This window comes from Rhynchophorus ferrugineus, unplaced genomic scaffold (genome assembly GCF_030347505.1).
Source record: "Rhynchophorus ferrugineus isolate W39M unplaced genomic scaffold, kcgeb_rfMv2 rfM9, whole genome shotgun sequence".
Classification (NCBI taxonomy): Eukaryota; Metazoa; Arthropoda; class Insecta; order Coleoptera; family Curculionidae; genus Rhynchophorus; species Rhynchophorus ferrugineus.
The window spans coordinates 15,625,275-15,648,227 of record NW_027472588.1 but is presented as its reverse complement, the minus strand read 5'-3'; the positions used below and the strand labels follow the sequence as shown (position 1 = coordinate 15,648,227).

Sequence of the window (22,953 nt, the reverse complement as noted above, 5' to 3'; positions counted from 1 at the left end):
ACATCAGCATTATAAGACCAACAATGTTCTATAAAGTTCTTGGAAGCGTACTGTTCATTCTTACATTGTCGATAGCAAATATTGGAGGATGTAAACCACCAAAAACATATGTGGCTTCTAACGATCGAATGGGATTTCACAATGCCTTCATAACGTGTCGTCAATATGGATTCGAGCCAGCTGAGATCCACACTGTAGAAGAACATATAATGGTGGAAAAACTTTTAAAACATGAGAAAGGTAAGTGTTTTATTGTACAAAAATATATACAAATAGCTGTGCAAAGAGCAGTAGTGTTGGAGCTGCAGATAAGTATTTAATATGCTGGTATTAAGTAGCTCGCTCGTAAAAATTACAGAATTACATAAATAATATAGTTACTCGTGTGAATATTTCAATTATTTTATTTAATTTTATTTATTGTCACTGGAATATGTAATATAAATATTATAACAAATAATCCTGAATCGAATATATATAATTGGACTTAATGACACACGGTTTTTGATTACAAAATGTTATATATTATTACTTATTGTATTTAATATTTATTTATAAGTGTCGAGAGTTACCGAAATTCTATTTGTATTTTTTAATTTCACGATTTCATCAATATTAAAACTGATGATAAAATGTTGTTACCTAAAATTTAAATTTTTATTCACCATAAAAATATTGTTACAGGCTTATCAATATTAAAAATAATAAAAAATGGGTGTTTTGATTTTCATTTTAAAACATAGATATATATAATTTTCTGCAATTTGAAGAAAATTATTGACATATACAAGTAATATTTTGATTGTTTTTATAGTGTATTATATATGCGAAATATGATATAGAATAAAAAATGATAATGTTTTGCTATATTATATGGATTAAAAGTTATATGCAGGGAATAATTTTATATGTAAAAAAAAACTAACAAAACAATTTGCATTGATAAATCACTTGAGTCAACTAGAAAAAGTTATTAATAAACCACAGTAATTAAAAATTATTTATAATAGATAATTTTAATCTGCTGAATTCAAAAATAACCAAATAAAAAATCGGTACTTTTTAGCCGTATCTGTTTGAAGGCCATCAACGGTGACATCATTGTTGTTAACGGTGAATTCCATAGTTTTTTTGTAACTCCTATAGAATATTGTTTTGAAGGGTTTTAGTGTCTAAACTATTTCTTATATCTATGTGCAAATTATGTTTTCCTTACATAAATGCAATTTCATACCCATATTAAAACTTTAGTATTTTAGTATCGAGAGCGGAGATACTAATTAAAAATGTCGGTCGCGGAGATATATTATTCGATATTTTCAAAAATCTATCAATATATCGATATATAGAATCGATACTTCTTTTTAACAGTATCAATGTAACAGTAACAAATCTGAAAACAAAAACTCAATAGTCTCCTTCAATGCCCTAGGTTTTTAATAACTATATTTGTCTTTGGACGCTTTTGAAGAAATATCGAAAAATATCGACCCAGAATATCGATAAATCGGGCACAGAAATATTAGCGAAAACTATTCATATTTGTTCGGTATCCTTAATAGGAATATACCGTCTCCCACCTCTTGAAAATCAAAGGAAGAGAAGAAATCTTTGATTCCTTGAAAAATTATTTGATGAAAGAAAACGAGGAATCTATAGGTCTATGATACAGGAGATATACAAAATATTGTGAGCACTCAGCATATACACAATATTTATTTATTAAAAAGTATTGATCCACCATTTGTTTTTAAAACAGGTCCAATTCTTCTCGGACTATATTCGTAGAGTGCCGTGAATAGTTCTCACTCTTGAAAAACTTATTAAACGAAAATCTATCTGTAACTTTCAACTGACTTTAATGCAGCTTAACAGTAGATGAATCATTTGCTTTAACCACATGAATTGGCTGAAAATCTTGGTTGTGATTGCTAGCATGGTAAAAAGAGGAGTTATCTATGGTGTATTGCATTTAGTGTAATACAAATGTGGTTGTATTACGATAATTTTAAGTGAGAAATCTTACGGATTAGTCAAGGAGAGTCATCTAGATCGACACCGAAGCAGAATATTCATGGTCATAAAGTCTGTCGGTTTGTGTTTGGGATAGTAAGGTGCAGGATATCCTAAAACTGAATGAAAGTGTTACTACAGATATCTGTCGGTCAACTGAATAAAACGTCCGAGGTGTTGTTTCAAGAAATTCATCCTCTTGCACGACAATCCTTGACCACAAATTGCTAAAATTGTGAGACATACACTAATGTAGCTTGAATTGGAAGTTCTGCCGCGCTCACAGTACTCACTATAGTCTGTTCAATTTTTTTTAGATACATCATCAAGATGTTTGTTGTATTGCTTGCCGCAATTTGTAAATTCGTTTCTGAATCAGACAATATCTTCCTTCTCATTTTATTCTAGTTAAAAAGAGACACAATGATGTCTGATTAGTTCGAACATCTAACCGAACCAGCCTGCCAAAGTAACCCGGTTGTCAGACGTATACAAAATTCTTGAAAGCAATAGTGATAAGAGATTATAATTCTAACTTATAAACTATTGTGGCTGCAAAATTAACTGTAATTTTTAAATGTATTAACATTAATGTATTTAAATTTGATAACATTTTTGTTCAACTATTTTATTTATATTAAAATTTTTTTGTCATAACCAAACTGAACTCAGAGTTGATGCGGCAACTTTGCGACGCTTTGACGTCACAAATTTAGATGACGTATGTACAAAATAACTTTGAATAGACTATAGATAGAGTGCCTTCAGATTACCACTTGTTCATATAGATGCAGCACGGCATACTTTTTCGAAATTTTAAGGATGATGGAAAATTGATTGGACACCAACCAAATCAGAAGTTTCGTAATTTTGCCAAAAAGTTGAAAATTTTAGAAAATTAATATGTATTGTAAACACGTTCAGCAATAAATGCATATTTAAAGTACAAAATTATCAGAATATGAGAGCACCTAATAGCTAGAATATGTTTAAATATGCCTATGCTTTATTGTCTTCTAATATAAAAAATATTCAGTTATTAATAAGAAAAAATGTAGGTTAGTTATAATTATTAATTTAAAATTTGTATATTTCAGCGGGACTTGAGCATGGTTTTTGGATATTCGCTACTAACCTAGACGACAAAAAATCCTATTATTGGTTAAATTCTGGACGACGTCTATTCTATTCGAATTTTTCCAAAGGCCAACCAGATAACTTCAAAGACAACGAGAACTGCGTACAAGTGTTCCATATAAGTCCTGGCCATTTCGCTTGGAACGATCTCCCCTGCACCTCACAAATACGATTTCTCTGTCAACATTATCAGGGGTAAGTTAAAAATTCTTTATCATACCACCAAATAACAAGCTGTATTTCAGGGAGAAAAATCAGGAAGCCTGTGAAGGCAATAGAGTTTCTAATTGTTAACTTTGACTGTCACCTGGAGAAATAAACAAGAGGTGATATATATCATGTATTCTCTGACAACTAATTAACTAATACATTAAAAATTGTTTGAATCTCAGTGATGCTGTGATAAATTGATTTGTAATTAGTATACAATAACAAACATACATAACTATATTTTAATTGAGCATTATTTCTGTATAAATTTAATTTATATCTGAAGAATAGCTTTTATATTGAAACATAGATTCCCGGAATTCTACCAAAATAGCCCTCAACAGCAATAACTTTATTTCATAACTTTTGTTGTAAACAGTTTCCATTTTCACAGACTACACAAATATACATGATTTTGGAAGTGAGCAACCAAAAGCTGTTTATAAGGTGAAATATAAAGCTGCATCCAAATCAGCAAATATTTTTTTTTGAAACTGGATTTAATTTTCTAAATATTCAATAATTCCATTATTTTATTATTTTTTTGACCAATAACGGTCATTTATTGAACTAAAAACTATAAATAACTATTTCAGGCATTAGGGCTAAACAGTACCGTCTTTCAATTTTCACTCTATCTCGTTGTAGCTGCTCTACTTGCTCGTCGCTGGTGGCGCCCAAGTTTTTCGGAAAAAAATCAAAATATGAATGCAGAAAATGTATTTTGAGAGACATTCGACCATCAGTCTTGTGACAATTTTGCAACAAATTGTCGATGACGTGCTTGTAAGTCGGCGATTTGTGGGTACCGAGAAAGTTGCGAAAAACAGTTTGAAACAATGTCCAGGCTGTTGTTTCATCTGGCTTTAAACATTTTATAAACTTTGCGTTAGATATTAGTTTTGAAGATATTATTTATTAGAAATGCTCCTTTTTTTATTTATACATGGCTAATAAATAAAAACTTAAAATTAAATACATGACTGTTCTACCAGACACAAAAGAACAGAAAAATTTCGTGAAACCAGATCTAATTCCAATCAAAAACCAGACCAATAACCTGTAATAAATAAGTAAATCATTAATATTTCGAAAATAAGTATATTTAATTTATTTTTCATGATTTTTCCACGTTTACCGGCGTATAAATCCAAAAACCTAACAAAAACACTTTAAATATACTCCAAGACGCCGTATCTGCATGTTCACACGCTTCGATGCACAACAACAGCATAAAAACCAGTTCCAAATGATGCGATGTCACCAAAGGGCAGCCGATGAACTCGAAAACAATAAAGCAATCTTTACATAAGGACCGAAGATCTGAGTTCATCTCATCTGTTCGACTCCAAAGGTTATAATCCTCGAATAAAATTGATCTTTACATTTATATTTTTAAGCTAATATAGGTATCCTAATTCGACTAAATAGAGTTCAAATAAAGGAGAATTGTTAACTAATATAATAAAGATTGTTGAAATTTCATTGATATTATTTATATATAGCTTTTATATTGATGCACCAAAATACCCCTCAGCTGCAATCTCTTTGTTTTATGATTTTTTTTGTAAACCATATATACTTCACTGATTATTATTTAGCCATATTAGAAGTACTCTTCGAACAATACTGATCATGTTTACAATTAATTTATTAATCCAGATCCGCACTTTCAATTCTATATCTATAATTTCAATTCCATTGTTCCCACAACTCCTTAACTTATTACTTTGATTCAAAATCATAGTCTTACTCTAAACTATGAAAACATTTTTTTAAAATCTAGTTTAAAATCATTTTAACTCATCAGATTATCATAGCAACAGTCGCTATGGTAATAATAGCATATAAAAAACATTGTCGACGAAGAGGAATAGTAGGCGAAACCCCTAGTTAACTGAAAGGGAGCGACGAACATTAAATGAATTGTGGCCAGACAATATAAAAGTACTGTCGCAAAAATGACAGCGGAATTCAATTTTCACTTGTGTAATATTATTTTAACAAAAACAGTATGGCGGAAGCTCTACAAAATTAACATATATGAGAGGTCTTCAATTGAGAAACATTTATTAAGGCAAAGTTTCGAATGCTGTACGAAGTTGATGTGTAGCAAAGTTGTACAACTGTCATAAAACTTGGGCGTAGGATGATTGAAAGAATGTAGTATATAAATGGACTTATCGTTTACATTCTTTCTACAAATGGTCGATCATAGAGAACCCCAAAAGAAATCCACGGTTCCGACTGACTACATACTACAGTCAAACATGGGGAAATTCCATTATGATTGTGGCGGCAATATCGTGGCATATGGCTGGTCGTTTGATCCACATCACTGATAAGATTACTGTGAATGAATATATCGACACACTCAATGATGAAGTTCTTACTATGGCTAGCATATTGCTGTTAAACACAGCTATGTTCGAAGATTGTAATGCGCCTATACACAGAGCCATAAAGATCTGTCCTGTCTTGGTTTGGCGAGTATTAGAGTATCACTAAACATGTTTCATGGCTAGCGCAATTGTTAGACTTGAACATAGTTGAACCGTTATAGGGGATTTTTGATCAGAGAGTTGGGAGTATATTTCTATCTCCCACATCATTCAACCAACTGGCGGATGGAAAAGCCAGTTTTGGTAAAAGAGTGGGACAAAAGTAACTCGGAAACTATTTCCTGCGAATCCACTAAAACAGATATCTGGAATTTCCATACTTGCTTTACAGATTAGTTGATCTTAAACTATTTATCATACAGGACTTATAACTACTGGTCCTCTCAATTCCTTCTCAAATTCGAGCTCATCCGATGCTGTTCACACCTTTAAATATATACCTTCCTCTTACACCATTACATAATATAACAAATAACTTAATAGTATTCCACTAACAGAAAACTAACGGTCTTCCATCTATATCTAGCGGTATATATAGTCTATATATAGGTATAATATTCACTAAATAACATCATAAAGTGTTATACGGACTGTGGCTATTATGCAGGACATGTGGGTATTCTTAAGGAATTTACATTATGCATATTCTGCTTTGTAGTGTTAATTGTATTTGTACGAAGAAAACCAGTATACACATAAAGGAATCCCAAGACGAGTTCATTGTTCGTACACAGCTATATAAACGGGTAACGCATTTATTCAAAACATCGTTATAAACATGAGTATGTTACATGAGACCTGCAAGTTGAAACTGATAATTTCAGTTTTGGTGTTAGTGAATATTAATGCGGAATGTGTATCTCCGAAAAAATACGTTGTTTCGAGTGATAAAGCGGGTTTCCACACCGCCTTCATAACTTGTCGCCAGTACGGGTATGAACCCGCTGAAATCCATTCATTGGCCGAACAGAAAATGGTCGAGGAGCTATTAAAAAATGAAAAACGTAAGCTGTGTTTCTAATTTTTAATTATTTTATTTATGTATATAGTTATATACATATATATATTTATCACTTTTAATTTTTGATTACATTTTCATTTGGGATAGAATCAATTATTTTCCAAGTATGGTGCATCAATCACTTTATGAATATTTCAGTAATTTTAATTTACCAATATCATTATTAAAGTGCCAGTTTAATACTTCAGACTACAATATAAGCTAGTAATTAATGGATTTCACTGATACACGCTATATACATTTAAAAATTATAAATATATATGCATATGTTGTACATGTATACATACTGTACATGTTTTAATGTCCTTCATTTGAATACGCTTACACTCCTTCGAAATATATTTGACTTTTACAAGAAATGTTCGTTTTTATTTTTTTCAAACTTTAAACTTTAAACATATGAAACAGAACTTTTACTAGTACTAGAATCGTTACCTAGTACCTAGTTCGTTGGATTTTATCTTCCAATTGCTTGCAAATGGTCACGTCACAAAATTAGGAGGAAAACAATGAAGTTTACCAAAGGCTGCCTATAATTCTCCAAAATTGCCCACTACTAACTAAATACTCTTAAGTCTTGAAAATATCATCAATTCTGATGTAGGATTGCTCACAAGTACCCGTAAATATCTTGCTCTGATACGTTAGTTTCAAATTTCTTGGTATATAACAGTTCCACACTCTTACTAATACAAGTAGTGTTATAGAACCACGCGAACACATGCAGCAATGTTAGTTCAGCCGAGTTTTATTCTGAAGTACCTATTCATCTCCAATATGGAGACTTTTAAAATCCAACTCAATTGCCTATATATTGTTTTTTTCAAAACATCAGCAAACAGTACGAGGACCATCCTGTCACCTTAAGCACTGCGCCACCAAGCCGGCAATATTTCTTTTATCGAATTCGATAAAACTGCTTGCAATGCGATATTACACTATCAATTGAAAATTCATCATTGATCATTGAATCATTGAAATTTAATCTCCAAGTCTCAAAATTCATGTTCATAAAACTACTATATGTCTAGACAATAGGCAAGAAAATTGTCATTAACAGTGTTTCACTTTTGAATAAAATCAATTTTATTTTCATCTGTTTTTTCTTTTCAATTTCTATAGAAACAATGTGACGTTGTATAGGCAATATACTCATATTAAAAACGTAAATATTGCCCCTTTTTTTTCTATCTCGTCTATATACCCTAAATAACTGTCTCAAAACATAAGTTCTAATTAACTAGTTTCATAACATTGTAGTCGATGCAGTTTCAAAAGAATATTGCCCCAATATATCCATAAAGAACTATGAATTATAATTTTACAATGGACAGCGTATCATAACGTAACTTCTATAAAATTTTTGGGTTATACAATAATTCCAAATACTACAGAGCTTTTTAAAGATAAACATTTTTAGAAAGGTATAGTGTACTAAACCACAATAAATTACCTGTATTCATATGGTGCTCTACAATTTCCATAGTGAAAGCGTAGTTCATAAAAATCCATAGATCACAAATTTGGTAACAGTGAAATTCACCAAAGGCAATTTGGCGGGCAAAATAAGGCGACATTCATAAGTAATTTAACTACAAGTTGTCCAGACAAAAACCATGTCGTTTTAAAAAATTTAAGTAAAGCGTATATAGGTACCAATGTTAATAAATAATCCCTCTTAAAAATATTTTAACAATAAAAACACCTTTTGTCTAGTTGGACTAGAAAATGGATACTGGATATTTGCAACAAACTTGGACGAGAAGAAGGCCTATTACTGGTTAAATTCTGGTAGACGTCTCCTATATTCGAATTTCTCTGCTGGCCAACCAGACAACTACAACAACATGGAGAACTGCTTGCATGTTTTCCATACGACTCCTGGTCGGTTTGCCTGGAACGATATACCCTGTAATTCAAACATTCGATTCCTTTGTCAACATAATCAAGTGTAAGTAAACACAAATTCGTATAACAATAGTAGAATAATAAATATCTTAAAATAACAATAATTTTTCAGATGTGACTGACGAATCGTAGAAGGAACGGAAGAAAGTATAATTAAAGGAACTATTTTAAACTGAATATAATAGTACTTAAATATTTTAATAATATTATCTAATAATTATTTTAGTCCATAATGTATGATCCTAATAAAATACTTTATGATAGTGTTAACTAGTTTGCTTAAAAAAAATTAATTATAACACATGGGCCTGAAAAGTCCCGGGCGTAACAAAGAAAACGAGTTTTTTGTTAAAAATTGGCTTTGTTCATTAAACGTAATCTTCATCAAGAGGCACACAATTATTCCAGCGCAGCACAACATTTCAATACAATCGTTTTTGAACGATTTATATTTTGCCTCAAAATAGACGTCAGTTTGAGCGATAACCTCTTCATTCGAGCGAAAATTCTTACCGGTGTAAAATCTGGCGAATACGGTGGATGTGGGCCCACTTTGAACTTCAATTTATGTTCAGTCGCCATTGTTTTGATTGACTTGTGACACGATGCATTATCTTGACGAAACAATATTATTTTCTTTGCCATATACTGTCGGTTCTTTGCAATTTCGGCCCTCAAACGCTCCAATAACGTTTTTTAAGGTAATCGATGAAGATTACACCACGCACATCCCAAAATATCAAGCCCATAATTTCTCCAGGCGATTTTTGTGCTTTCGGGCATTTTGGACGGGGTTGACCGGTTGCTGGCCACTCAGATGACGATCGTTTTGATACCGAAGTGAAGTTATGCATCCATGTTTGATCCATTGTTACATATCGATGCAAAAATTCCAGTTTTTACGTTTAAATATGGCCAAACACTGCCCAGAATCATCAACACGTTTTTGTTTATGGTCAACTGTGAGCTAACGCGACACCCACTTTGAACAGAGCTTTGTCATGGTTAAATCATTATGCAATATAAACCAACACGTTCTTTCGATATATTTACGATGTTAGCTAACTCACGAAACTTCACTTTTCGATCATTCATAACGATTTTGTGGATTGTTTTGATGTTTTTTGGTGGTACCACCCCATTTGGACGTCCACTGCGTTCTGCATCATTGGTGTTTCTACGACCACATTTGGGGTCAGCAAACAAACGTTTTATTGTTTTTACTGATGGAGCGGGGTCCCTATAATTTCATTTTTCAGGCCATTGTTTCTCTTCCGCGCTATCTTTTCCCATCAAGAAGCGGTGTAAAATTAAAAGACGAAATTGTTTTTGATATATCGTTTTGGAAATAACAAATAACAAGTTAACACTAGAAATAACACTCGTAGGACAACAAAAACTCAAGAGTATCATGAAATGTTAACAGCTTTCTTTTGTAGGTAAATACTAAAATAACTAAAAATCCAGTAAAAGTAATTTTTAGTGTGTTTAGCCCAAGCACTATATTTTGGAGATTTTCTCATTTTCAAAAATTATTTGTTGGGAAAAGCTGATGTTACATAATCAAAATACCTTTTTTCATCTATATCACAAAAAAATCTTTACCAGATAAGAGATCATTTGCAATCATTAAAACAGCAAACGATTAACATCAACATATATCAACAAAGTAGCTGTACAAAAATCTAAGAGGCGAGGCTCAAAATATACCCCAAATGTATATATATATATATATATATATATATATATATATATATATATATATATATATATATACGAAATAATTTTATTAGTTGGATTACAATGAATTACTTATCCCAGTTGTTCAAAATGAATGATTTTGAGAATTTGTTAGATTTCTATGTATTTAGAATTACTGATATGAATTACCGATACTGAACAAAATAGGTTAGCATATATTACTTGACAAATAACTTCGGACTTGGAGCGTAAGTAATATAAGTATACTATAACTGTACACAGCTTCATTTACTTATTTGTTAGTTTGAAATAATAATATGTCATATAGTTACAAATGTTATTGCATTAATCATTAAGCACCTTAACATAACATCAATACCTTAAAAAGTTCACAAACGTACTCTTAATACTTTATAATTTCTTATATTTGTCCCATAGAAGGTCCATAGAAGGAACACATTTCTATGCAAATTATGTAGTTAGTTTCTTTTTATATCCTGCATTACTTCAGTTATGTATTCATATAGTCCTAATCTTTTATCCATAATTTTCACGTAAAACATATATTATAAAAACAATTAATACATTCTTTTAAATCCTAAATATTTAAGTAAAATTGCATTGTTACTTTTTTATTTATACAACTTCTCGATCTTGTCCTTCTAGATAGCTCATTTTTAGATGGTCTTATATGGCTTTCATTTATTGCTTTCTACGTTGTCCTCTGTCCTATGTGTCCCAACTAAAATTCTATGAAACTATTTTATAACTGTTAATATTCTATGCAATATTTATTCTAACTCGTGATGCGTAAACTAACGTATTGATTACCATATTTGAGATAGATTAGAGCATTGTTAAGAAGTGTATGTTTTTGTTTATTTTTTATCCACTTTTCACAGAACTCATTATATCACCAATATATATTTCTGATGCCTGGTACATACAAGCACCTAATATATGAAAAATATTTCGAAAAAATCACCCTACATAAGAAGTTACCACATAGAAGATGGATGGTACGGATCTAATGTCTACTTCAAATTTGTAAAAACCAGATGAAGCGACTTCAAGTTTTCCAAAATAAGTTCCTCATGAGAATCTTAAACACTCCATGGTTTGTCAGAAATAATTAATTTCACAGAGAAACTGACACTCCAAAAATCAATCACTTCATATTTCAATCCTTCCTCAAACAACTACCCAGCTCAAGATCTTCTGAAAACCCGCTGTGTGCTTAACACCGCGTCACCGCTAACCTCACGTTTTTCCAGTTCCAACTGCAACGACCTCGTCCGTAGCCGCACTAATAACTATTGCCCCCACACGACATCTAGTCGTGTGTTAACTTAAGATTACGAATCAACAGTTAGTCTCACTAACTGCTCTTTCGCCGGATCCTCGTGTCCGATAACGGCTACCAGTTTAGCCATATCCCCAAATTTAATGCAGCAGTACTTAAGGGGTCAGCGGTTTCGTACCAGAGTATTGGTAAGCTCGGAGGAGGTCCCACATAACCCGATCCAACTTGTTGCTCCAGGTTCGAACTTTAATACCCCTAGTATAGCAGTGCTAACTTACAGGATTTTTATTATTTCTGCTTTATAACGCTATACAATTACCAGCACCAACCCCTGCAAAATATACTATTATAATGACAATATAAGACATAAAATATATAACTGTTATTTTCTCAATTAATGGTTTTGAAATGAATGGTCCCAATTTAATTTTGAGAAGTTTTTATACAAATGATCTTTTACTATGCTCTTTCTGAGTTTTGTCTGCAACAAATAACTCGATAAAATTCTGTAGTTAAAACAACCAAATGTGATTTTATCCATATGTTATGTTAGTCTTATGACACTATAGAGTACTTATACACAAAATTGATATTGTTGCCAAATTTCTTTAAACAAAACCAACTTATATTTTGGAGGCCTGCAATAGTCTGAATCGTCTGAATACCTCTTGAAACAAATATCTTTCAGGTAAAGGGTTTAGTCACATGCTTATAGATACCAAAGAATTGTTCACCAACATGTTTGGAAATATATGTGAAATTAAAATATCTAGAATTTGTAAAACCATGATCTGTTATTGAATTATTTGAGTTACTATCTTCTCATTCTGATGTTTTAATTGTTTGTGTAAGTCTTCTTATCAAGATTTATTTAATGTTTATACTTCATTGCATCCTTCTTGACTGACAGGAGCTTCCGGGTCAGAGTTAATGGAGTAATATCTACAACATATCACCAAACCAACAATGTACCTCAGGGCTCCTGTTTTAGCCCATTACTATTCATAATTACTATGAACTCCATTAACGAAATCATTCCCACTTAGATCAACGCCCGAATTTATCCAGATGATGTGGTTATCTACCACAAACATACTAACCATAAGTACAGCCAATCCCTATTACAGAATTGCCTCGATGAACTGCCCGCGTGGGCCGGACGGAATGGGTTGAAGTTCTCAGCAGAGAAAACCGTGAGCGTTCACTTTTGTAGATGGAGGAACTGTTCGCGAATAGCAACATTATTATAAGAGGGTAAAAACCTGATAAACAAACCAGAACACAAATTCCTTGGTTTAGTGTTCGGTCACAAGCTCAACTGGCTCCCTCACATAAATTATCTCAAGAATAAATGTTTGGCAGACATAGGTCTACTAAAAAACCTTTCCAACATCAATTGGGGAGTACACAGAATATCGTTGAGCAATATATATCAGGCGCTGATAAGAAGCAAATTGGATTAAGCCAGTGTTATATTACCGCGCCGCCTTCATACATGAATCAATTGGATACCATACAAAACGCCGCTATGAGAATTATACTGGAAGCATACCGCACTAGTCCGGTTGAAAGTTTGCAGTGCGAGGCAGATATTTCATCACTCGAGTCACGGCGAGAGCTCCTGTTACTAAACTATGCAAGCACCCTCAAATTCCGTCCAGAGCTGGATCCATACTAGTACTATCGGATTCTATCAGTTCCCTAGAGAGTTTAAGATCGGCAAAGACCGTCCACTCTCTGATTACTCAGAAAAGTACAGACAAAGTTACAATTTAGGGGTGTAAGAATAACATACCTCTGCGTCCCATCCCATAAAAGAATATCTGGAAATCAAAGAGCCGACCATCTGGCAAGTAGGGAAGAGGAGTCGATCAAGTTAAACGAACTGTTCAGCAAAAAGATGCCCAAGTCTATATGAAGGGCCTAAATAGGCAAATGACCCAATTAGAATGCGAATCTTCTCATAAAAAACAATAAATTATGGGGAGTCAAGAGGATCTTTTATCAATCTATAGACCATAATAACATCAGGAGACATAAGTCAAGCGTCCTCGCACGACTGCGGGGCACTCTAGACTGACACATGAATATTGATGATATGATGAAGGGACAGAGCCCGCCCTTATGTGATTTGTGCCAGATTCAACTTAGCGTCAGACACATCCTACTGGACTGCCAAAAATATGATTACTTAAGGACACAACTTGATATCCGACAACAGTGGAACAATTGGTTCAACCTGAGCAACTGAATCTGCTGATTGACTATCTACAGACCATAAACCTACTTCAACACTTGTAACATACATTTATTATTGTGTAAATGAAAATATTTTATTGTATATATTGTACTGTTTATAATCTAGTGTGTAGTATTGTAAGCTGTTAATGTTCATATAATGTATTGACGGGTTTAAATAAATAAATAAATTTAATGTTTATACCAAGCTTTAACCGATGAATATCGAAACGGAAAATATATAGACGGAACAGTAATTATAAATTTTGTAAAAATGTGACGTCGTCTGTAGTGAAACCACTTAGTTACATTATGGTAAACAATTTAACTCATTAATTCCCATTGCTATTTCACTTTACGTATATTATTTATTATACCAACTTCTGTAACTACCGCTTAGACATCGTGCTATAAATTAAAATTAATTAAGCAATGAAGGTCTGGAATGGACCACGAGCGATTACAAAATCTTGCTGTCATTTCTATAGAAACTGTCTTTTTAAGCAGCTACATATTAAAGATTTTATTAGAAAAGTATAATTTTTATAAATATTTCCATCCTTTCCCATGAAATTTGAAAAATTAAAAAATTTAAAAACCTGCCTTACCTTTCTTCAACCACTGCCTTTGTTCTGGACGCCGCAACCAACGAAGAGCACGATGACCTCGAAATCAAATGAATATACGAAGTCATCCAAGATTTCGCATTAAAATACGAAATTAAGTTGCTAAATCACAAAAACCTGGAAGCAATATAGCTACTGGACAACACATAGGAAATCAGAAGTTCAGAAGCAAACCAAATCACAAGAACTTATATAGTGTATAAGTGTATTCTTAACTTGGATTATATTAGTATTAGCCATCATTTTTACATAGCCAGGCTTTTCCTAAATATCTCCTAACGGCTCTTCATAAAATTTGTAGCTCACTAGTAATAGAAACTCTGCTATAATTATCTGACCTGGGGATTTTCATGATTTTATCCAAATTTTCGGCAATTAATCTTTCCACGGTCTGTTTACGAACCAAAATTTCACTTGGTTTTTCTTTACAGTTACATTAATAGAAGTAACAGTGTAACAAAGCAACATTGGTCATCTCTACCAAAGAAAAATTGTAACATATTTGACGTAATTTCAAACAAAATTGATCCAACTATTTACAAAACTGTCAAATAAGTTTCTTCATACAAAATATCAGCTTTCTACTACGGTCCATTATAATCTAATCGGAATTTATCAAAACAAGATACAAATTATTAAAGCTATTAAAATAATATATATAAATAATTTATATAAATAATATAAAAATGAGAATCATCAACAAAAATATTTATTAAAATCACCAATGTTTACAAAATTAGTTTTATATCTCAATTTATTTTTCACATCAATCTTGATGATTCCTAGTCCCAACTTGGTTATCAGAACACATGTTATCACTACAAATTTTAAAATAATAATATAAATCTCTAAAGATTACTAAATAGTCACTTACTTTTGTTTGCGTTGGCATACGAATCGGAGTTTTGTCTCGCAAGCAAGATCGTTCCAGAAAAAAACACCGGTATTGGATTGATATATCTCCAAACAGCTATAACCAACACCATTGGGCTGACCAACCGAAAATTTAGAATAAAATAGTGGCAAATTCGAGTTCAACCAAAAGAAGTTTGTCTTGTTTCCCGTATTACTGGAAAATATCCAGATACCTTCAAGGGCACCAACTGTAAATACAATATCAAATAATATAATATGAGTGGACAACACCACTTCATAGTTCAATTGAAAAGTCCCCGGCCTGACACATAGATGACGCTACTAGAATTAAATCCATTTGATTTTTATTTAACCCTAACCCTCAAAAGATGCGTGTATACATTTGACAGCTATCGGATCATTAGTTTGTGAATTATAGCATTTGGAGTGAAACAACATTTGTTGTGTGAAAAAAATGGATAAAAAAGGATTTCGCTTGTTGATAAAATATTGCTTTTTGAAGAGAAAAAATACTGTTCAAGCAAAAAAAACCTGATGCCTAGTTTGCGGACACTGCCCCAGGAAAATCAACCAACAAGTATGCTAAGTTTAGACGTGGTGAAATGAGTACCGAAGACGGTGATTGCAGTGGACGCCCAAAAGAGTTTGTTACCGACGAAAACATTTAAAAAAACAACAAAATGAATTTCATCCTCGAAAGGAATTATGTTGACTAAAAAAAACTAATTTTGCCAAAAAATATGTTTTATTATGGTAGGCCGGGGACTTTTCAATTGACGTGTTATGAGAGATATTTTTGCACAGCCACAGTTTTATTATTCTGAAAAGCTTTCTTTAAATAGAAACTATAATGACATTTTAAAAGATATATTTTGGTTTTATCTTATTAAAGTCTCATTAGTGAATTATTTCGTATATTACACGTAATCCACATTTTCATCGAATCATCGAATAACATATATAAACTACGAGAAATAACTTTTTGGTTAAGAAAAATGTGTTAAAATATAGAGACCAAATGTAATAATGTATCAATGTAGGTAAAAATATAATTTGTATTTAGTTATGCAATGATATACTCAATGAGATCAAATCTTACAACATAGTAATTGCAATATAAAATTATAGTAAAATAAGTTTAAAAATAGAAAGTTGGGCAAAATTAGTAGGTTAGGTTATTTCTAATAAATGTCTTAAATGTTTGAGCAAAACATAAATGTTGTAATTGAAAAAACAAAAAAAAGTTACTTTTCCCAACACATTACTAGATATCGAGGCAGTTAAAAACGACTGTTAATAATGACTTATCAATATTATGGTTTAAAATTACTCCATATACTTACGCATATACTTGGCACATACTTACTCTCTTTAAAGGGCTTTAAAGCTTCTTCCAACTCTATTTCATCAGCTTCAGATAACACTTCAGCTGGATCTAATCCGTATTGAATACATCTTAAGTAACCATCGTGAAAGGTCACTTTCTGATTAGATATCACGTACTTATTTGCAGAGGTTGTTGCAATAATTAAAAGGATATTTGCTAATATTATGGCAACCGACTTCATTTTCGAATTCGATACAAAATACAGACGCGTAAATCTGGAAAAATCTCGGCTTATATATAGATGGAAGTTATAATCTTTCTCGCAGAACTAACCACATCATTACACATGTGGTTTGGTGTGCAGCCTCCACCTTTTTGATAAGGTTCACTAATTGTTTGGCTTTTGCATGTTAACAGGAAATAAAGATTTAACGGTGTATTTCTCGTGAAGCAATTTAATCTGAACAAATAATTATATCAGCATTCAATAAAAATTCAAGTTTTTACTCTAATTACTTTTAACATATTAGAGAGTTGCTATAATAAATATTTGGATCATATTTTCAGTTTAAAAAGGAAATTATCCATAACAGTTGGCACAATATATTAGTAAATAGGTTTTTATAATTGTTTTATAATAAAAATATTTTTGCTAATATGTATTTATTAAAAAAACATTATAGGGTAACAACGATCCATTGACCCAAAGAAGTGGTAATCAGAATCAGTTTTAGCAGCTCATAATCAATTACACATTTCAGATCCCACCATCTAAAATACTGTTTTCGACAACATATAAAAATAATACATTAAGCTGAAGGGATTGATGAAACTGCGGCATACACCCAATCGGCTATATTGCGCCCTCCCTTTCTCTGCCTACAGCATATAATCGCCCATTTTAAAATTAACCGAGTGAAAATAAATAATCTAGAATATCTATATTTTATAATGTATTAACAAGTTTATATTAATAATAATTAATTTGTTGTGTTATTCTTAGTATTGTAACATAACTTGGTGTTAAAATATGGAAGAACAAAGCTAAGTACAGAATATAATATTAAGTTTTATAAAGTCAAAATATCTAAACCGCATCAATTTTGTTTGTAGTGAGAATAATAACCCCCAAATGTGTAAAAATACGTTTTCAAGGGTATCAGTCATAGAAGTTTCAATAGAAGTCAGCACATGCCAAAATTTCATCCCGATATAGCTGCACATTTCAAAATGATAAAAAGAACAAAGAAAAAAATTATTCTTTGTTTAAATAAAAACGTTGCAACGGGTATGAAAGAAATAATATAAAATTGCAGTAGAAGTAATATTAAAGATAATTATAACTTTTATACATATTTCATTGTGATCAACCATCCATTGGTTTTAGGTTAGTAAACGTACAATATGTTAATCAAGAGCATCATCATCATCAGTTCGGTAGTCGATTCATTACTGGGGTTTCTTCATCAAAAATAGTAGCAAAAATTGCAGTAACTGATAAAAATTAGACATTTACTTCAATCATATCATATTTTAGTTGTAATTTAATTTTTTTTATAGGTTAAGTATTGCTACTAGTTGTTGAGGTAAAGCTGATGAAAGTTATATTAGAATAATAAAAAAATTAGATTTTGTAGTATGCAAGAATAGTGGAGAACGATACTTTGAAAAGATCAAATTTACCAGTAAGAGTTGACCTGAATCGAATAAACAAAACTTATAACATTAGTCATTTATGACACCCTAATGATCTAATGACTACTACTCTGAAGGTGCAGTAGTGAAACAAACAAGAAGAGGTATCGCCTGGCGTCTTATTTTAGGTGAAAAGTACGATGGTCTGGTGAAGATTTTTCTTTGACATAGATGAATAACATATCAATCAATATCAATTGATAATATCAAGTCTTTATGTAAATATGGCTTATAGACTATATACAATTTTCTAATAGAATATGTCTTTTTATTTTCGAATGTTTCCCAATTTTTATCACCATTTACAAGACAAAGTATATGCATTTGCGTAGAGCTTGCAAGGTGTGCGCTTGCTCACTCAGACTATTAATTCAAATAAATGAAAATGTGCCTGTGCTAAACTGAAATTACCTTCAATTTACAGTATCCTCATATAATAGGACATTCTAGTGCCCGCTGGAATTGGCCGATACTGTACACGCGCATTTATTTTAAATTCACTTGACAGATTTCAGACAACGACAATAAATGTCGAAAGGTATGCGAGCTGATCATGCCCTTTCATGCGAACAACAGCTTGATAAATTTTCCAACTACACGCTGCTGTTAATAGATTAGAGTTGTGGTTGGGGTATTTTTTAGGTTCATTTTAGGTTTACAAAATTTTTTTGAGGTAATACAATTATTTATTATTTATTAGAGACTAATAGCAGACAATACAAACGTAGATAAGGTATGAATTATTAGAAAAATGTTATATTTTAGTAAAATTGTAGTTTAATCTAGACAAAAATTATGAAAATCAGGCTACAAAGTATCTTATGCACATGGCATATTATAAAAAACATTCAAAGCAAAAGCAAATTAAAAAAATATGAATCTGAACAAGCAAATGGAAGAAAAAAAATTATTATAAAACAGACGAAACCGAATTCATATAGGTGATGGATGTGTTTATACTATAGAAATATGTAAAAAATACAAGATCTGGTGAAGTTGAATATTTCATTTGTTTGCTTGTATGTGCTACTACTACTGTATTAACAATTATTTTATGTTTATATTATTTTGACAGATATTACTTATAAGAAGAGAACTGATTAAAAATGTGGGCTCATTGCTTCCGAAAAAACGCTCTAAAACTATTAAGTTAGTTAGATCCTCTGATTTGAAAGTATGGAAAAGTATTTTGTATATTGAACGACCAAATGCTATTAACTATCAAGATAATAATTATCAGAGATAACAAAAAACCAGAACTCACAAGAGATAAGTACATCATCTATACATTTTTACCGTATTCAGACAAATTTGATGTGCAATATAAGGATAAAACCATAAAAAATCTAACCAAAATATGTGAATACACTATGCGAAAATAAATTATATTTCTAGTTTCTGTTTTATTTATATTTTTTGCGTGTGTCTAATTGCTTCTTACTTGGATTATTTTTTGTTAATTTTACTTCATTTATTGCAATAAAATGGATTTTCTTAAACATTTTAAAGTCTCCTTTTTATCAACAAGGGTTTATTTAGACTGGACCTATTGTTTATATTGGGCTCCGAACTACTGTCTTCGGCATTAAGCCTACCGACTGGCCAGTGACCAACTTAGAGATCATCTCATAAGACATCCAGTCTTACCCAACTTGGTTACTGTGACTGGGATAGTTATTCCTTGTCGGATTTTCCGCTGTTGTCTATAAAGGCATTTACAATTACAATTGTAAACAAAAAGTACATTTCTGTTTCAGCAGGATTGAAACCCGCGCCTATCGCAACACTAGCAGGGCCGTGCTGTCACATTTTCCACTTCGCCACTTTTAACGATTGAATAATGGAATAAATAAGTAAAGAACAATACAATTTCATTTAGAAATGTAAGGAAATAAATGCTTTTATATAAAATAAGCCTGTTTTTTAATAAATGAATTGTTTTCCAATATATATTTTATGTGAAAAAATGCTTAGACATTTTTATATTGACATTATAATAATACGTATATGAATTAATGAAAATATATAAAGTGAAACTAACTACATAATTTGCTTATATAGTGCACATGGGATATTTTAAACCGCTGATAAATATCAATATGTTTAATGATTAACGTAATAAAATATGTAACTATATGAAAATTATTCTTTGACCATTTTATCAATTATTTTATTTACTTACTTTATAGATCTAAGATGTGAGAAGTCAATAGTTTATTTAATGATTATAAAGGCATTACTTTATCATAATTTCTATATTGCAAAAAAAGTTCGTAACTGGGTTCATTATTATTTTAGTTAATAGACATAAAAAGTTATATATAAATGCAAATAAAAATCAAATATACTTGTATTTAGTGTTCTAGAGTTGTTACAGATCTGGGTTAAAATAATATAAGGTTCTAGTACAAAAACAAATCCACTTACTAACACATTATTTATTCAAACCATCTAATTTTTTATTAATCTTGATAATCGCCAGTCCCTAGTTAGTCATTCGTCAGAACACATGTTGCCCCTATAACTTTTAAAATGAACAAAATAAATGCGCAACTAAAAGATTAAAGTACTACTTACCTCTGTTTACGTTGGCATATAAATCGGATTTTTGCATCACAAGGAATATCATTCCAAGCAAAGAGCCCGGTATTGGGTCGATATATCTGCAAACAGTTATAACCAGAACCATTGGGCTGGCCAACCGAAAACTTTGAATAAAACAGCGGTAACTTCGAGTTCAACCAGAAGGACTCCGTTTTGTTTCCTGACTTATAAATAATGGCAAACATCCAGAAGCCTTCGAAAGGATCAACTGAAGCTAAAATATATGTAACTTTCTTATAAAGTTAAACAGCAATCCCGATAAAATATTTTGGACGTCTAATAAAAATTACTATATCGATAGGAAAAGTTTTGTGCCATTTTATCTAAACCACACATCAACTAATAATTTGAGTTTAAACATGGCTATCATCGAACAAACTTTATTTAAGATAATAATTGGCTGATGTCCTACTATATTCACAGTCACAATAGACCACAGAAGACACTTATTATTGGTTAGTATCAAAAAATGCGGAGTACTGTGGCAGCATATGGTGACGATACGGCGATTTTATCATCGAATAAAACATCAGCCATCTAACCTCAACGAAATGTATTTGTGGTTCACCATTCACTCACGTGACGTTAATCTTGCGATGAAGAAATTGTCCTCCGGCAAATATTAATAATAACTCCCGCAAGAAGATAGTGCTAAATATATGGGAATGCATCTGGATCACTTAACTTGAAAGAAACGGATGCTAGTAAAACGTAAATAACTTTAAAAAAAGTTAAAGCAAACCAGATGTATTGACTTATAGGGTGTAAATCCAAATTTTGTTTGGATAATAAGGTATTGCAATATAAGTCAATTCTTAGACCCGTATGTTATCGAACTGTGGGGTATTACTAACAAATTTAGTATTGTCATCTTTCTGACTAAAGGTTCGAAATAAAAGATAAGAGATTCCAAAATAAAGTGTTATGTGCCCTCGTTGTTATTATGCCTAACAACATAACCAGTGTGATCCATCCAAAGTACCAAAGTGTATACTACTATTGAGGAAATAGAAAAATGTTTTTATCACACAATTCTTAATTTTTTAGTATAATTAGATAATTTCTTTTTAATTTAAGTAATATTTAATTATAATTAAAACAAATAATGTACAAATAAATATATTATTGCGTATTAGATCAATGATAAACCTATTTAAACCCTGGATAATATAAATAATTACCACACCCAATTTAGTAAAGCTTTACAAACAGTCCAAATTGATTTAACATTAATATAATTCAGAAATATAAGTTATTGAAATTATTTAAATAATCTAGTAACATTTAACAATTAATATTGATAAACTAACAGTATTTCATTACTAATATTTACACATACTTACTCTCTTTAAGAGACTTTAAAGCTTCTTCCAGTTCTATTTCATCAGATTCCGATAACACTTCGGCTGGGTCCAGTCCATATTGATGGCATCTTAAATAACCATCCTGAAATGTCACTTTTTGGTTGGATATTACATACTTATTGGCAGAAGTTGTTACAGCATATACAAATATAGATGCTAACATTATTTCAATCGTATTCATTTTGAAGATTCGATTTGGACCTTCTGAATTTATAGCATAATCGAATAACTATGAAAAAATATTGTCTTATATATCGCAAAAACCGGATATAACGACCTTTTCCAACCAAACCAACAAGTTATGGTTTTGAGTGCAACTTTCACTTTTTGATAAGCTCTACTGATAACGCTCCTTTTATAATCTAACAGGAAATAAGGTCGTAAAAACACATTTTTGAGAAGCAATTGCTTCTCAGTAGCTTACAGTAAATATTGTTACACGTGCCATATAGTAATTCTACCCAACATAATATTTATTAGGTTTTATAAAATATGTCTAATAATAAAACTACTAATAATATACTACTA

General features: G+C 31.3%; 4 protein-coding genes across 6 annotated transcripts; 2 read left to right on the top strand and 2 right to left on the bottom strand.

Annotated features, from left to right (window-relative positions):
• LOC143202146 (C-type Lectin CRL) lies at window positions 1-4,042 on the top strand. 2 transcript variants are annotated; one of them, XM_076413438.1, is made up of 4 exons: window positions 1-240; window positions 3,111-3,345; window positions 3,396-3,476; window positions 3,957-4,042. In XM_076413438.1, the coding sequence occupies exons 1-3, from the start codon at window positions 24-26 to the stop codon at window positions 3,442-3,444; spliced, it is 501 nt and encodes a 166-aa protein (XP_076269553.1). In that variant the 5' UTR covers window positions 1-23; the 3' UTR covers window positions 3,445-3,476; window positions 3,957-4,042. The 2 variants fall into 2 exon arrangements, with proteins under 2 accessions (XP_076269553.1, XP_076269552.1); XM_076413437.1 differs by lacking the exon at window positions 3,957-4,042 and having other exon boundaries at window positions 2-240; window positions 3,396-3,600.
• Window positions 4,043-6,407: 2,365 nt separating this feature from the next.
• LOC143202153 (salivary C-type lectin 2-like) lies at window positions 6,408-8,957 on the top strand. The gene is made up of 3 exons (XM_076413450.1): window positions 6,408-6,766; window positions 8,500-8,734; window positions 8,804-8,957. Exons 1-3 carry the CDS (start codon window positions 6,541-6,543, stop codon window positions 8,811-8,813), a joined length of 471 nt encoding a protein of 156 aa, XP_076269565.1. The 5' UTR covers window positions 6,408-6,540; the 3' UTR covers window positions 8,814-8,957.
• Window positions 8,958-15,252: 6,295 nt separating this feature from the next.
• Window positions 15,253-17,041, bottom strand: LOC143202150 (salivary C-type lectin 2). The gene is made up of 3 exons (XM_076413445.1): window positions 16,802-17,041; window positions 15,434-15,662; window positions 15,253-15,377 (listed from the first exon to the last, which is right to left on the bottom strand). Exons 1-3 carry the CDS (start codon window positions 17,001-17,003, stop codon window positions 15,326-15,328), a joined length of 483 nt encoding a protein of 160 aa, XP_076269560.1. The 5' UTR covers window positions 17,004-17,041; the 3' UTR covers window positions 15,253-15,325.
• Window positions 17,042-20,880: 3,839 nt separating this feature from the next.
• Window positions 20,881-22,657, bottom strand: LOC143202151 (salivary C-type lectin 2). Of its 2 annotated transcripts, none has more exons than XM_076413447.1 (3): window positions 22,405-22,657; window positions 21,035-21,275; window positions 20,881-20,981 (listed from the first exon to the last, which is right to left on the bottom strand). In XM_076413447.1, the coding sequence occupies exons 1-3, from the start codon at window positions 22,604-22,606 to the stop codon at window positions 20,951-20,953; spliced, it is 474 nt and encodes a 157-aa protein (XP_076269562.1). In that variant the 5' UTR covers window positions 22,607-22,657; the 3' UTR covers window positions 20,881-20,950. The 2 variants fall into 2 exon arrangements, with proteins under 2 accessions (XP_076269562.1, XP_076269563.1); XM_076413448.1 differs by having other exon boundaries at window positions 20,881-20,975.
• Between the last annotated feature and the right edge of the window lie 296 nt (window positions 22,658-22,953).